This window comes from Lycorma delicatula, chromosome 5 (genome assembly GCF_047948215.1).
Source record: "Lycorma delicatula isolate Av1 chromosome 5, ASM4794821v1, whole genome shotgun sequence".
NCBI classification, from domain to species: Eukaryota; Metazoa; Arthropoda; class Insecta; order Hemiptera; family Fulgoridae; genus Lycorma; species Lycorma delicatula.
Window position 1 is genome coordinate 84,259,470 of NC_134459.1, and position 15,804 is coordinate 84,275,273.

General features: G+C 28.8%; 1 protein-coding gene across 2 annotated transcripts in view; it reads right to left on the reverse strand.

Annotated features, from left to right (window-relative positions):
• MTA1-like (metastasis associated 1-like) overlaps window positions 1–15,804 on the reverse strand; it is a 297,677-nt gene that overhangs the window by 47,557 nt on the left and 234,316 nt on the right. For both annotated transcript variants that reach the window (XM_075366552.1, XM_075366551.1), the window contains 2 exons: window positions 9,183–9,400; window positions 2,867–2,984 (listed from right to left, as the gene is read on the reverse strand). In XM_075366552.1, the coding sequence (XP_075222667.1) occupies window positions 2,867–2,984; window positions 9,183–9,400 (336 nt within the window). The remainder of the gene's footprint in view (window positions 1–2,866; window positions 2,985–9,182; window positions 9,401–15,804) is intronic.

Below are 15,804 nucleotides of genomic sequence, written 5' to 3' on the forward strand. Positions count from 1 at the left end.
CATAAGAGGGTTGGTCAAAGATGATGTATTTAACTCAATATTAAATAATGCAGAAAATGCAGCTTGGGCTTCACTTAAAGATGTTTGCAAAAAGTTTCTCAGCAAACAAAAATCCAACAATTACAACGATATTGTTAATCAACTTCTTACTTCATATAGAGCTATGGGAAATAATATATCTTTGAAAATACATTTCCTCCACTCCCATCTGTGAAAGGGAAAATTCTGTGAACTCTATGTTCACAGAATTTTCCCTTTACATAGAGTTCATTGTACATAGTTTCTGAGTTCTCTATAATATTTGGTCTATGTTTCTTAGTACAAAATTTGTAATGTTCATTAATTACAAATTCAGAACAGATAAACTAATTACAGACAATAATTAAATATGTAAAAAAAGTAAGTTCCACGCTTAATAACATACAGCAAAGTCAAAAACTGGAAGAGGAAATATGTTAAAAATCTTACCAACATGAAGTCTTAACTATGTTAAAAAAAAACACATTTTTTAATAGAATCACAAACATCATTGCTGTTATTCTAAGTAAAAATTATTTTTCTACATGATTTAGTTACACTGTAATTCAGTATTATATATCATTCTTACACATATGCATTTGCAATAGAATAAAAAAAATATTTTTATTTTAGAATTGTTTAAATTACATTATTGTGGGATGTAAAATTATTCGTAGTAATTATTAGTTGGTAGTAGTAGTTATTTCCCCCTCTATAAATCATGAGACCTTGCCGTTGGTGAGGGGCTTGAGTGCTCAGTGATACAAAGTAGCTAGACCAAAGGTGCAACCATATGGGAGAGGTATCTGTTGAGAGCCAGACTAAGGAATGATTCCTGAAAGAGAGCAGCAGCTCTTTCAATAGTTGTTAAGAGCATAGGTCAGGACAACTTAAATGGCCATATCAACATCACTCATCCTTTGAGTACTGCGCAGCTGAAAGCAATGGAAAACTACAACTGCTTTTTTTCCAAGAAAATGTAGCTCTCTGCATTTCATATAGCAATGATGGAGGTGCCTTCCTTTGTAAAATATTCCGGAGGTAAACTAATCCCTGTTTGGATCTCTGGGTGGGGATTACTAAGGAAGGGGTCACCAGAAAATTAAAAAATAACATTCTACGAGTCGCAGCATGGAATGACTAAAAAAGGTTGGTAGGTTAGAAAATTTAAAGAGGGAAATGGATAGGATGAATTTAGATGTAGTAGGAATTAGTACAATTTTATGTAGTAGTAGGAATAGAAAAGATGTAATAGGTTCAGTGGGAAGAGAAAAACGACTTTTGGTCAAGTGATTTTAGAATAATTAACTCAGTTTCAAATAATGGGCAGGCAGGAGGAGTAGGTTTTGTAATGAATAAGAAAGTAGGGAAGAGAATAGAGTATTTCAAAATGCATAGCGATAGAAACATTGTAATAAGGATAAAATCGAAACCTAAACTGACAATGAACGTCTGTATGCCTACAAGCGCCCATGATGATGATGATGAGGTAGATTGTGTATACGAAGAAATTGACGAAGCAATTAAACACATAAAAGGAGATGAAAATTTAATAATAGTTGGTGATTCGAATGCAAGCAATGGAAAAGCCAAGGAAGGAAATATAGTGGGTGAATACAGGCTGGGCAAAAGGAATGAAAGAGGGGACTGACTTATAGTTTTTTACAAAGTATAATTTTGTAATTGTAAGAATAAACACATGGAAAAAGCCAGGCGATACTGCAAGGTATCAAATAGATTATATCATGGTCAAGTAAAGATTTAGAAATCAACTCATCCACTGCAAAACTTACTCTGAAAAAAGTTCTAATAAAAAGTTTTGAAATAGGAACTTTAAAATAATGTAACATTGTAAAGTTATATGTATTGTAAACATGTAATATTTATTAAACAATAGGGATCTTCTTTGTGAGGTTATTTTTCTTATGTAACATTTTTTTTTGATTTTGTAAGGAGAATCAAAGAAAAACAGATTCAATTTCCATATTAGGGATTTTCTGTTTTACTCGCAGCACTTTAAACATATTCCTTGACACTGTGGAATCTATTCAAGAGAAAAGATTCTTGACTAATAAAAACTACTTTAGAAAAGTTTTACCATAAATATACTGAAAAAGTAATTTGTCATATTGTATGTTACCTATAGTATATTGCAATTCGTTACAAAAATATACAAAATATTTATACACAACCTACACAAAACAAAATATTTACAAAAAATATATATTTAAAAAATATTCAAAATATTCTGCAACTTATTTTACACAGAAGTATATATTTCACATTATAATGGTTAAACAACTGGTTCAGAGATCTATAAAATAAGTTATATAACACCTCAATATCTCTGAGCTACAAGGTTTTTACTCATCAAATTTTAATAAACCATGATTTATTAAGACTGTGATAATAATTATTACTGAATTAAAAAACAATTTTCAGTAATTTAAAAGAATTATTGAGACTTCTACCAATAGCTTAATCCATATAATTATTAAAAAAATCATTCATCAAAAATAAATTATAAAAATTTAAACCTGAGAATTTTTTAATGTTAATACAAGAAACATAATGAGAGATAATTTTACACATAAAAAAAAATTATTAGGCTAACATATTTCAGAAAATCTCTTAAGCTAGCATAGTTTAGGGGATTTCTTTAAATATAATCCAACTTATATAACTTAAATCCCTATCAAATAACATTGTTAAGGTAGAAACATCTCTTTTTAAATTATTTATCAATGACCACATAATATCACTGTACTTAAGTACTAAAAAATATTAATTTGCAAATATTAATATAAATTTCTGGCCAACGCAACAAATAATAAACTAATTTTTTTACCTTCTCTTAGTAACGGTGTAGGATCAGCTTGATATCGACTTCCTACACGGATTTCACCTTTATCTGCTAATAATGTTTTCTGCGCAGGATCAAATACTAGGCAGTAAAAAAATGTGTCCTAGAAACAAAATAATAATGTAACTAACTCTAAAGCAAATGAAAATATAGAAGTTTTCATTTAGATAACTTAATATAGAGCGAAAGTTAGTTCTAATACTGGTAAAATTTAATTAACTTCCTACCTTAAAACAAAATGTAGTCAAATTTACAAATAAAAAACTTCTTCAACTTTGAAAAACCTTATGTTCTTAAATAAAAAATACATTGCATACATTTACAACTCATGTTTCAATTGTTTATGTAAAACTTCAGGAATAGTAGCCTAAATTAAATAACAAAATCTGTTGGAACTTAAATAGCCTAGTTACTATAGACAAGCAATACAAAGTCTGATTTTTCTTTAAATGATGTGAGCAGTTGCTAAAGTCAAACTGAATTTCTTATTTCTTAATCCAGCCAACATACTGTTCTTATAAGTCACTTAATAATGATTGAAAGATTGCTAAACACCTCTACAAAAAAAAGTTAACTGATTTATGATGGGAAAATGGACATAAGAGAAAATGTTGTACCACATGGGTAACAATCTTTGTAGATTATCTCCCTGCTATGTTTCTACCAAATCCAATTTTTCCCACACAGGTCAGTTCAGTCTATAAGGGTGAAAGTGGCTTTTGACAGCCTATACTATGTATCAAAATAACAAAAATGTTTTCTTTTTTAAAAATCAAGAAAAAACCAACTGCAGTTTCCTCTCATTAATCTAACAAAAAAACATTAATTTAATGGAATACCTTTTTTTCTTTTTCCTGTTTAGCCTCCGGGAATTACCATTCAGGTAATACTTCAGAGGATGATATGTATGAGTGTAAATGAAGTGTAGTCTTGTACAGTCTCAGTTTCACCATTCCTGAGATGTGTGGTTAATTGAAACCCAACCAACAAAGAACACCGTTATCCACAATCTATTATTCAAAATTTGTATAAAAGTAACTGCCTTTACTAAGAGTTGAACGCTGGAACTCTCGACTTCCAAATCAGCTGATTTGTGAGGATGTGTTCACCAATGGGCCAACCCAGTGGGTTTACTGGAATACCTATCACCCTAAATTGTTGACTAACACTTTTAATGATAACTACACCATGACTTTGTTGAGTAAGGACATACATTTTGAAGAAGATTATCATAATTTATTACCCAATGGTCCTACAAACCTGGAACATCTAAAGGGGTATTATTTAAAAAATAAATTCCTTTAGTAATATACTTACGTCAATAAAAATAAGCTGCCAGTAACTGGGTTCAGAAAATTAAATACTAGTTCCAAACAATCACACAAGCAAAACAAAATTAATGCTGGGTTCGTTTTATAATTACCTGAAGCACAAGTATGTAGGCATTGGCTATTTCGGGATAGTGGCTAAGAAGACACTAACTAAAAAAAAATAAAGGTGACGTAATGGAGATGACAAAGCTTTTCAAAAGCACCTTTAATCATAAATACAGTTTTTAATCATAAATCTTGGAAGATAAAAAACCATTCAATAAGCTTTTGTGATAAAATTCAAGGTACAGAGCGATATAAAAGTCCCTGAACTTTGATTTAGAACAATACATTTTGATTGATGAAGATTTCTTCATTGTATAGAAGTCCATCCATGTATGATGACTTTAAATACAGCAGAATTAAGAGCAAACAAATATTTGCTCCACAATTCACTTGTCATGATATGGAATGCAACTTTCCAATTTTCTCTGAGTGAACTGAACTAATTCAATGCATCCCGATTTAACTATAGCTCATGTAATAATATGTTTATGTGCTTTTTTATTCAACCAAGTCTCATCACTGAAAAAGTTGAATAACTACAAATTGCAAATAAATCTAAATCAACTGCAGGATATGACTTGTATTTCTGAATCTAACTGACTTAGCTCTTGTAATATTCAAACTCAGTATATCCTACTGAGATTATGGATTTAACAGAACTGAGGCAAGCTAAAGCAAATTCACAACTACGAAACCACCACTGAAATAACTTAGCAGGCGAGAAATAGGATTTTTTGCACATGTTCTGTATTTTAAAGCCCATTAACGTAAATGGCTTTAAAATACAGAATGCATGATTTATGATTTTTCCTTCACGTCACAAAAATGTTGCAAACGTTACATATTGCTGTTTTTGACTAGAGTAAGCGATAGGAGAACATTGTTGAAACAACATAATATGACAAGTGCTAAACAAGCTTCCAAAAATGATTCACAGCACACTGAAAACATTATCAGTTAATTCCCGCCATGTAATAGGGAGCCTATGATTTCAAAACTAGAGTATATGTACTTAAGTTATTGATACTGACAAGTAATAATTGGCTTTTCTTTGGTTTATAAGCCAACAAATCAAAAGAAAATTTGGCCTGTAGTCTTCTAAATCATCTGCAGATTTGCTAAGCTATTTCAGAGGCTATTATAGAGAGAATGACTTTTCTACAAAACTGGAAGGTATATAATGTGGAGAAGTAAATTATCTACACACCAGTAAATATTACCTTTTTTTTTTTTACTGGTAATTAGTAAAAACTTAACTGTAATAATTTATTAATTTAATATCAGTTTTTTGAGTTCAAGAAATTATTATTATATGCAACATCACAACAAAAATTTAATTAATAATATTCACATAAAAGTAATCTGTATTTCAAATGTCACAGAAGTACCACCTGTGCTAATAGATATAAATTAAAAAAAACCATAAATTTATTTAATACAACAAAAATTTAGCATTTAGCTAGACATAACATAATGAACATTCTATTGAGTTAGAACTAATGTAGTTATAAGCAGTGGGTTTTTAAATCACATAACTGCTTATTTGTACAGTTTATTATGACATCCCAAGATCATGGCAATAAATGAACATAAAATAAGCATATAAACAATTGTATTACGCTATATTAACAATTCAGAAGATACATTTCACATTTAAAATTTTCAGAGTAATAAATCAAAACTGATTCAATTATCAGCAGTTTTTATGGACAATTTTTTTTGTTATATTAACAGAAAGATTGTAATAAAGTATATACAAATCTACTAAGAGTGTAATATAGTTAAAAATACTGAATACATCCAACAATACTATTTTATTTTTAAAAAAAGAGAAATGGAATGATATACAATGAATCTTAATTTTCATTTTCTTACTAATTTCATGAAGAGACACATTGCCAATTAAATTGTTTTCAAGTCAATTCCAAACATCAAAATTATAAATTAGATCGGAAAAAACCTTTTTTTCCATCTTTTATGACCACATAATATCACTTTAGTCAGTCCATTATTCAAGTCTCTTTGAAGAGATGAATGGGCCTTGTGGTCCTACCAGTACTTTTTTGTACATTCTGATCTCCATGCCCTTACTGGTGTTGAAAATGTTCATGTTGTGAGTTTCTTTCATGTGAAAGTGAAGCAAGTGTTTCTGTCCTTTATTTTTTCATTAAATTTTATGTTGTTTGTGGTGTAAGGCCAATTTCCTTCAGATCCTCTCATTTCACTGATCCAACTGCATCATGTTTTGGTGTTTTTCAAGCCGAGATTGTACTGTATCAGCTATTTCAAAAGTATCGAATCTAGCATCCTCATAATGTGTCCAAAGTATCTTACAATCCTCCTCTTACACGTGGTATCAGTGATGGGTTCTAACTCTATGTACACAACTTTGTTGGGGACAATCCACCAGTGCCATCTTTCTGTAACTTTTTGTTGATGCAGGTTCTTCCAATTCTTCTTTCTATTTTCTGGAGTCTGTCTTTAATTGTTAATTCAAGCGGAAGAGTATTTCTGCTGCAAATGTGGCTTCTGGTTTTATAACTATGTAGTAGTGTCTTTAGTTTTGCACTTTTGGGTAGACACGTTTTACTATAGGTATACAAGGTTGACTTTTATGCTTTAGATTGTTTGTTTGTTCTTGTCTGGATTGAGGTTTTCTTTGTTTAGATTGCTATTATTTCTCTGAGGTATTTAAATTGGGTTACTATTTAGACTTTATTACTAATTTATGTTTACTTTTTTCAATTGTTTTGGTTTTTGGAGCAAAATTTCTGTATTTTCAAAAGATATTTTGCCAATTCTATTAGCAATGTTTTGAAGTTCTAATATCTGTGTTTTAGCTTTGTTAATGTCATTTGCTAGCAGTGACAACTCATCGGCAAAACCAAGGCAGTTTGTTTTGATTTATTTGGCCTATTTTTATTTTTGGGGAACATTATTTGAGACATTCCCACAGCACAGTTGAATAGTGGTGGTGAGAGTCCACCGCCTTGGCACAGTCCTGATTTGATGATGATAACCCACCGGGTTGGTCTACTGATGAAATCGTCATTGCAAATCAGTTTATTTCTCGTTGCAAATCAGTTTATTACAGAGTCAAGAGTTCTAAGGTTGAAATCCTACTAAAACCAGTTACTTTCATACAGATTTGAATACTAGATCATGGATATCAGTGTTCTTTGGTGGTCTTTTATTATGAACAAAATTACACCTCAATTCAGTTGATAAACAGCTGAGATATGGCTGAACCTGTTACAGTGGATCGTAAAAATTATGTAATCCGACAATTTTGTACCTGTTTCTCTTCCTTCAATAATTAAGTTGAAAATAATTTTTTTTGTAGGCACTGACTGCTTTGGTCATTTTGCCCCATGAGAATGGAAATTTTGAAGCGTATAAAAAAAATCATATCTGGCTGGGATTCAAGCCACAACCTCCAGATGAAAAACTAAGACACTATCACTCTGCCATGGAGTTCAGCATTTCTTTTTTAATTGTGTATATATATAAATTGATTTTATTGGTTTGTTATTATTTTTTATGAGTAATAGTTTTCTCAAGGGAATATTTTTCAATTATTTAAAAAATGTTTTAATGGTTTGATTTTCACACTTTTAACCGCCTATAACTGAAACAAAGTAACTCAAAACCAAGCAAAATAGAGACATCAATACATCACCATGCCAAACAAATGTAGAAGAAAAGGAGTTATTTTATGAACAAGAAAAGATGCAGAAAAAACTAGTAGATGTCAAATAAAACAATACATATGGGTAAATTGTGTATTAAGTTAATGCTCATAAATGCACAAGTACACAAAAAAAAAGATGCAGTACAATATATTAATACATAACATACATTTAAATTAAAAAAAAAGAACACATCTAAGGCAAAAAACTAAAATGTTTTATTATCGAATTGAAATCTATACATGTACTCTAAGCATATTTAACAGATCATATTTTGATATTTCTACATGTTCAAAATCTTAACTTTAAGTATACAAAATATCATATTTATATTACTTACATTTTTATGAACTGTATTTACTTTTTTTTAATTTATGTAATACATATTTACAGGTACTCTGATGATATAATTTCTTATAACACATCACTGACAATCAATTCCATATAAACTACATACATAAATCACCATTACATAAAATCCCATTGTTATTTATGCAATTATAACAGAGTAACGTCCAATTACAATAACAATTTTTTATTTTATGAAGATCGAAGTGACGTAAAAACCTTAGGAGGGAAATAAACCCTGAACCACTTGAATGAAAGCCATTAATAGTGACTATAAGATAATTATTTATTCCTATTTCTTATTCAGAAGATCACACACCATAGCTTGTTACACAACTGTAAAAACAGAGGCTACATAATATCTAACCTAAAAATAAATATTTTATAAATTATAACTTTTTCAATAATAAACTTTCTAATTAAAAAGTAAGGAAGATTTTACACTGACAACGCAGGAAAAATAAATGTAACATTATAGAAGAACTGACCCAATCTCAATAATATAATAAACAACACTATAAAACAATCTACCACTTTAACCAAGTTAACATTCATTTTAGAATCCTAAATACTGTTAGATATTAAGCATAAACCATAAAGCTCTCTCTTACTAGATTACAAATACAGTAAATGTCAAAAACTAGACTACTTCTACTACAATGTATAATATTGAACATATAAAGCCAAAGATTTAACAGCAGTGAATATTTATTATTAACAGTTCCATTTTTAAGATAAGAACTTTTCATATTTTTGCAAAGGGTTCTGAAAGGAAAATTTTTCTTAACGTTCTGCAGAATTAATAAAAGATTATGACTGGTGTCCAGCAAACCTATAATGCAAACAAAATAAAATAAATATACTATAAAAAATAATTAATTTACTTACATCTTTATTGAGGTAGCTGAGCAAGGATTCGGTTTCGTTGAGTAAAGTTACCGAACACTTGCCTCTAATGTGTGTTGCAGGAAGAGTTTCAACCTGCCGAGAAAGGAACAGTTCTCGGTGTTTTAACTGGTGGCGCTGTTTTCCATTCAGTTGATCCCGATCCATTCCCTCCCCGACCCCTATACCTCCTCCTCCACCGCATTCCATTTCTAAGGCACCTGAAACACAAAAAAGGAAAACTATAATAGTATTTAAAACTTAAGAAGAAACATCATTAATAAATATTACATGCAGAAATAAAAAATGTTTAAGTACACCACTTCAACTCTTTGAAGGAAAACATTTATGGAATAAGAATAAAATAGCAGAGCTAATTTTTTTGATTAAATATAATTTTTTAAAGCAAACAAGATGAAGGAAAAAATTTATGGAATAAGAATAAAATAGCAGAGCTAATTTTTTTGATTAAATATAATTTTTTAAAGCAAACAAGATACATATCCAAAAATTAAGCAACCAAACGATTTTATAAAAATAATATTCAACAATAAGGTAAAAAAATGGATCAGCAAAAAAACAATGAATTAAATTTCAATAGAAAATATACCAAATTAATAATTAAATAATAAATCAATATGAAAAATAAATATAAAATAAAATGATCCAGGTGAAAGTATTTTACGCTTCCACCTGATCATTAACAAAAACTGAGGTGTACGTTTTAACAAGTTGACTGATTGTAGATCACCAAAATGAAGTAATGCAAGATGAAGTTTTCCTTTAGATGGATTTTTATTTGTAAAAAAGAGCAATTACAATGCTTGAATTTATACAATTGGGGGCAAGTCATTGAAAGGTATACAAAAACTCTTTCCATCCAAGATGCAGAAATTCTTAGAAACCCTAAACAATCAACACAGACCTAAATGGAGTTTGAAATACAGTAACAGTAATCAAAAAACCAAAACAAAGATAAAAGATAAAGGAAAAGGAATGGATAAAGAAAAAGATGATCTACTCATGGAGGAATCACATCATGAAACAAAAATACTTCCCCCAGACCTCCTTGGATGGTAGAAGAGTCTAACTCAAAATATTTTGGAAGATTGGGAGTTTTTAATCTGGGTGGTAAAAATCACCACGTTTCAGATCAATGTTTTTACATAAACCAGTCTTAAATATTTGCTCTAAAACGCTGACCTGAAAATAAGTCCGGGGTAATAAAGGAAAAATCTCTTTATTATCATTTAATTACTAAATGAAGTTACTAGAAATATTTTTATAAACTCTTTACTCTAACTGGATCAGAATATAACACATACAGCAAACAACTGAATAAATAAATGAAACTGATCTCAACAATAAAACTATTCCCAAGTTATTTTCAATAGAAATATTTAATAGTAAGAATGGTGTAATAACTGATACTTTAAGTTGCTGATAAGAAACTTCTTATCAGATTTTTTTTGTATTTAAACTTCTTGCTTATACTAAAAATAAAATTATAATTTAATAAATAAACTTTAAATTAATCAACAGATCATAAAATCTGATAAAGGGTAAATGTAAATGACAGTTCAAAAAGGGTAAATAAATGATAATTTTCATGTAATAAGCTGCACAGAAATTGTTTTATATCACATCATGTAATTAAATTCTTCATAATCATTTGAGTAACTTTGAAAAATCCCCTCCTACTTTCTAAACACGTAGAAATAAGAATATGATTTGAGTAGTAGATGATTCCAAGATCTGGATGTTATTTTTGTATATTAAGAAAGAATAACATTTTGAAATCTGTTTTTAATTACATTTTTGTTACACAGATAAACAAAGTTAATGAATAAATGCTTTACTAAAAGATTATATTTAATTATTTGAAACTGTACTAAAATACAACTTAAAAAATATTGAGAGATCTCCAATGACGATGCTTCATCGTCAATTTATCTGCAGTATAAATTTAAAAAATTTAAATAAATAAAAGTTATCTATTGCAAGCAATCTGAACTAATCAGATTTTTTACTTATTTTTTAATAAATCTTGTAAACAAATCATACTAGAACATTTAGGAGGAAACAACTTTATTCATAATGTGAATATTTTTCCATTAAAAATGTTTTTGTTGTCATATCTTTTACCACCATGTATCAATTTAAATTAATAACACAAAATTCTTACAAAAGCTTAAAAAATATAGTTGATTATCTACGCCCACATAGTACATCTTTTCGAACTTTAAAAAAAAGTTAACTATCCTTCAAAAAAATATTTCTTCATTCAAAGGATATCACTTCGCAAAGTTTTTCTATTCTAATCGCAAATAACAGCTACCAAACTAAAAAATTCATTTTTCAACAGTTGTTTGCTACATATAAATGAAATTTTTTCAAACTCAAAACATTTAGTAAATTTATGAGTAAACTTAAACAAGAATTGCATGACATATAACACAAAACAGAAATATAAATCATGTTTCAAAATGACAGGAAACCTGTGCAAATATAAAATCTGTAAATAAGTAAACCTTTGAAATTAGAAAAAACATAACTTATATTTAATAGAAAAGAATAAGTAAATGAAGAAATAGGTTGATTTTTCACATTTTCTTCCACCAATTAGCTAGATTAAAATTATTATACAATTCACTGCAATATCAACAATATACAGATTAGTACATCCTGATTACAATTTTTTAAGTATAAACATGTCTGGTAACATTATTTCCACAAGAACAACATATAATGAACATAATTAAAAGAAGAATCATGGTGTTGCTGTACTGCATAAAAACACCCACTCAGCAACCAATATGAGCACTACTACAATATGCAGTCAACTCCACAGTCACTTTCACTTCAGCTACTGCCAAGTAAAAATTTGCACTGAGCACAAGTGTATTGCATACATAATATTTCTATTATTAATGAAAATTAAATTCTAATAAACATAAAAAAATTAAAAACTATAAACTATCACCATTTATTAAGAAAACTGATCATGATAAATCAAGAAAATAATTAAAAAAATAAATACTATAAATAAAGCAATAAGAAAATAATATAAAATTACTGCACAAAAAAAGGGTAATGCAAAAATAGATAATATAGCAAACATAGTTAGGAAAAATTGATCAAACTAAAATTTTACCACCCTAAAAATTCATCATCTTCTATAATTTGCCACCTGCATAAATTGAGTATATTCTTTAACTGCACTTTTAATCTGACGATGTTAATTGTATTTTTATTATATTTTTTAATCAAATAATATAATAAATTAATCTCAATAGAGTTTGCCACACTTAAATAACTGGTTGATGTTGCCCAATGAATGAGTTGCATCATTTAATGCCTATTGATCAAAACAGCTGAATACTATTAAATGAGGATAAAAATTGAACAACTTTACAGAAACACAAGTGGAATGGAGTGTTTTTCAACTAATATTCCTGTAGCACTTTAAATTTCATTTATTAAGTTAACTAATGATTATATTTCTGTAGACCTAATTTTTTTATAATTTCTTGACAAATTTCTTTTAATTTTTCACAGATACAAACATTATCTTTCAAACTAATACTGTCTAATATTGTTAATGTATTTAATTTATATTATATATAACTAGTTAAGTTATCGATGCAATTCAAAACACCTCAGACATCACTAAATGATAACAAGAAAAATAAATCCTGCTGTTAACAAAATGAAACAAAAAAAATCTGATGTGAACACCACATGACTGAAAACAAAGTACCATCAATAAAACAATAACTTAAGCTAAATTTAATAAAGTGGTCTCAATAGAGTTTGGTGCACTTAAAAAACTCTGGTGGTTGCAGTTGCCCGCTGGATGAGTTGCATCCAAGGTTAGAAAGGAGTGAAGGGATGAGTAAGTTAGGAGGCAAGGGAGATCTTGCTTAGGAGATGGCAGGAAGGTGGCAGCGAGCTTTTGTTGGCAGATGGATATACTTGCTCATTCTGGACTTTAGGAGCTGGATAGAACAAAGTCATGAAGAGGTGGATTTTTGGATGACTCGATGGCATACGAATCATGTTACCTGTTTGATAGGTGAAGGAGACTCTTGACTGAATGTAGGTACTGTGGAGATGAAAATACAGTTGGACATACTTTTTTTGTGTGTACAAGATGGCTGGCAGACAGTCCGGATGATGAGGAATATGCTGGTCTGGAGGCAGTAATGTGGTTTACATAACGCACCAAGATTGGAAGGAGTTGTGTGCTAACTGGGTTAGTTACAACATTTAATCCCTAATTATCCAAATAACTAATTATTATTCTACACAACTTTACAGAAAACTGTAACTTTACAATTGAACAAATTTACAGACCAACTGAAACTGAAAAATTTTACAGAAGCACCACTGGAATGGAGTGCTTTTCAACTCTTATTTTCTTGGAGCACTTTAAATTTTATTTATAAAGTTAGCTAATAATATTCATTTTTTTAGCGACATTACAAAAAATAAATTAATTCTCTTAACTAACAAATGAACTTTTTATGAATTTTAAAAATATTCTCCAAAAGCTGATGAACGGTTCATTAACAATTCCATGAAAGTTCCAATTGGACCAATTACAACAGACAAATCAAGTATACAAAACAACCAGTAAAATATACATAAAATGCCCCCAATATCCTGAATTTGCCACGACAGAACTGGATTCGGATTAGTTGACTAAAATTTAATAAAACTATGTATAAAAAAAATTAGTACTATTAAATAGCCATAAGAGTGCAATTATTTTAATTAAAACAAGAAAAAAAATTTGATACAAAATTTACTTTTTTTTCTACCTGGTAATAACTGTCATTTAGCAACAATAAAGAAATAATATAAAAACATGCTTATTATACTACAATATTCATAAACTACTCCAGCTTATATATTACATTTATTTACCAACATAGGGCTATGTATAAATAAAAAATATTAATTTTAATACAATTAAATTAGATAAGGCTATTGCTTACTGAAGCTCAATCTTATATCTTATCAGACAATGTGTCAAAACAGGATGTGATAGAAATAGTGTAATAATACAGTACTTGATAAAAATGGAGTTAATTACATCATGTAACAATAACATTAGTTTACAACTTATGGAAACTTTTAATACTATATCCCACTGGACCAGTTTTTTCTTATTACACTTGAATATGTCAATTGAAAACAAGTAGGTAGGTAATTTCTTTTCATACATTAATACATATATATTTTTAATTTTACTACAGGTAATAGGGTAACACTCTCTTAATAAGGTAACATTCCAAAAGATTTTTAGAGAACAAAATCTTCTTTTTTTCTCAACTACTATGACTGTTAAAAAGTAACTGTTAGTAAAATAAAAAAAAAGTGACAGAGGAATAATAATTTTAAAGATTAAAGTAATTAAATAATTATAGAATTGAACTAAAGATATTTTTTGCTTTAAACTCTAAATAGGGACAGCTGACTATCTGATAACAACTCAGTCTTAGTCAGATGAGGTAAATGATTTTATCTCATCTGGGTAAAGTATATGCTAAAAAAAATTTGCTTAAAAAATTAAATAATACTAAACATGACTCATTTCTGAATTTATCTAAAAAAAAATGATAAGCCTAAAACAGAACTACCCTACCACCAAAAGTGATTAGATTATTTAATTACATTTAACACGCACGCACGCACGCACGCGCTCTCTCTCTCTCACTCACACACACACACACACACACACATACACTTATTCACATGATATTATGAAAGTGTAATCTTTGTATTTAGTGCAATTGTGCCCCTTGTTTATAACAAATATATCTGTAGTTGTTAACATTCTTGGGTTGCTCAGCCATGATGTGTTTCAGTAGTTAATTAGAACCCAACGACAAAGTAGTGGCTAGGGACAATTTTTAGAAGCCATTAACATTAAAATATAATTGGTTTGGCCAGACTTTGAACCATCAATCTTCACCATGTAAGGATTTATGAATTTAAACAGCTATTTCCAAAGACCAATGTAAATTTAATTACAGTTATAATCACCCGACTACTAACCGGATGCAAAAGTTCATTTAAATAGGCATAATTCAAGGGCTGTAAATAATCAACATCATTAAGTTTCATTGTTTTCACAGTATAGAATCACAATGCTTAACATACATTCTTCTAAAAACATAAAAGTAAAATGCATAAATAAACAAAAATTTATAATTTAAAATTGTTCCAAGGGAAAAACAAAGGTTACATAATTTACCCAGAATGAACAAACAATTTGCCTGCACGTTTTATGAATCTAAAAACAGTATTGAAAGCAGCAATATAACACTATGTAACAAAAATAAGATAATATGTATTCAGGATTAACATACTGATGTAAAAAGTGATGAAAAATTATTCCATGAAGTAAAAGTAAAATCTTTTATAAGATGGAATTCATGCATAAATGAAAATGTATGTATATATATATATATATATATATATATATATGTATATATATATATACATGAATATATATATATATATATATATATATATATATACGTATTCATTTTAAGAAGAAAAGACAAAAATTATACTAGAAGTGCTGTTGTAAATCCTATGAGTTTATTATTATTCT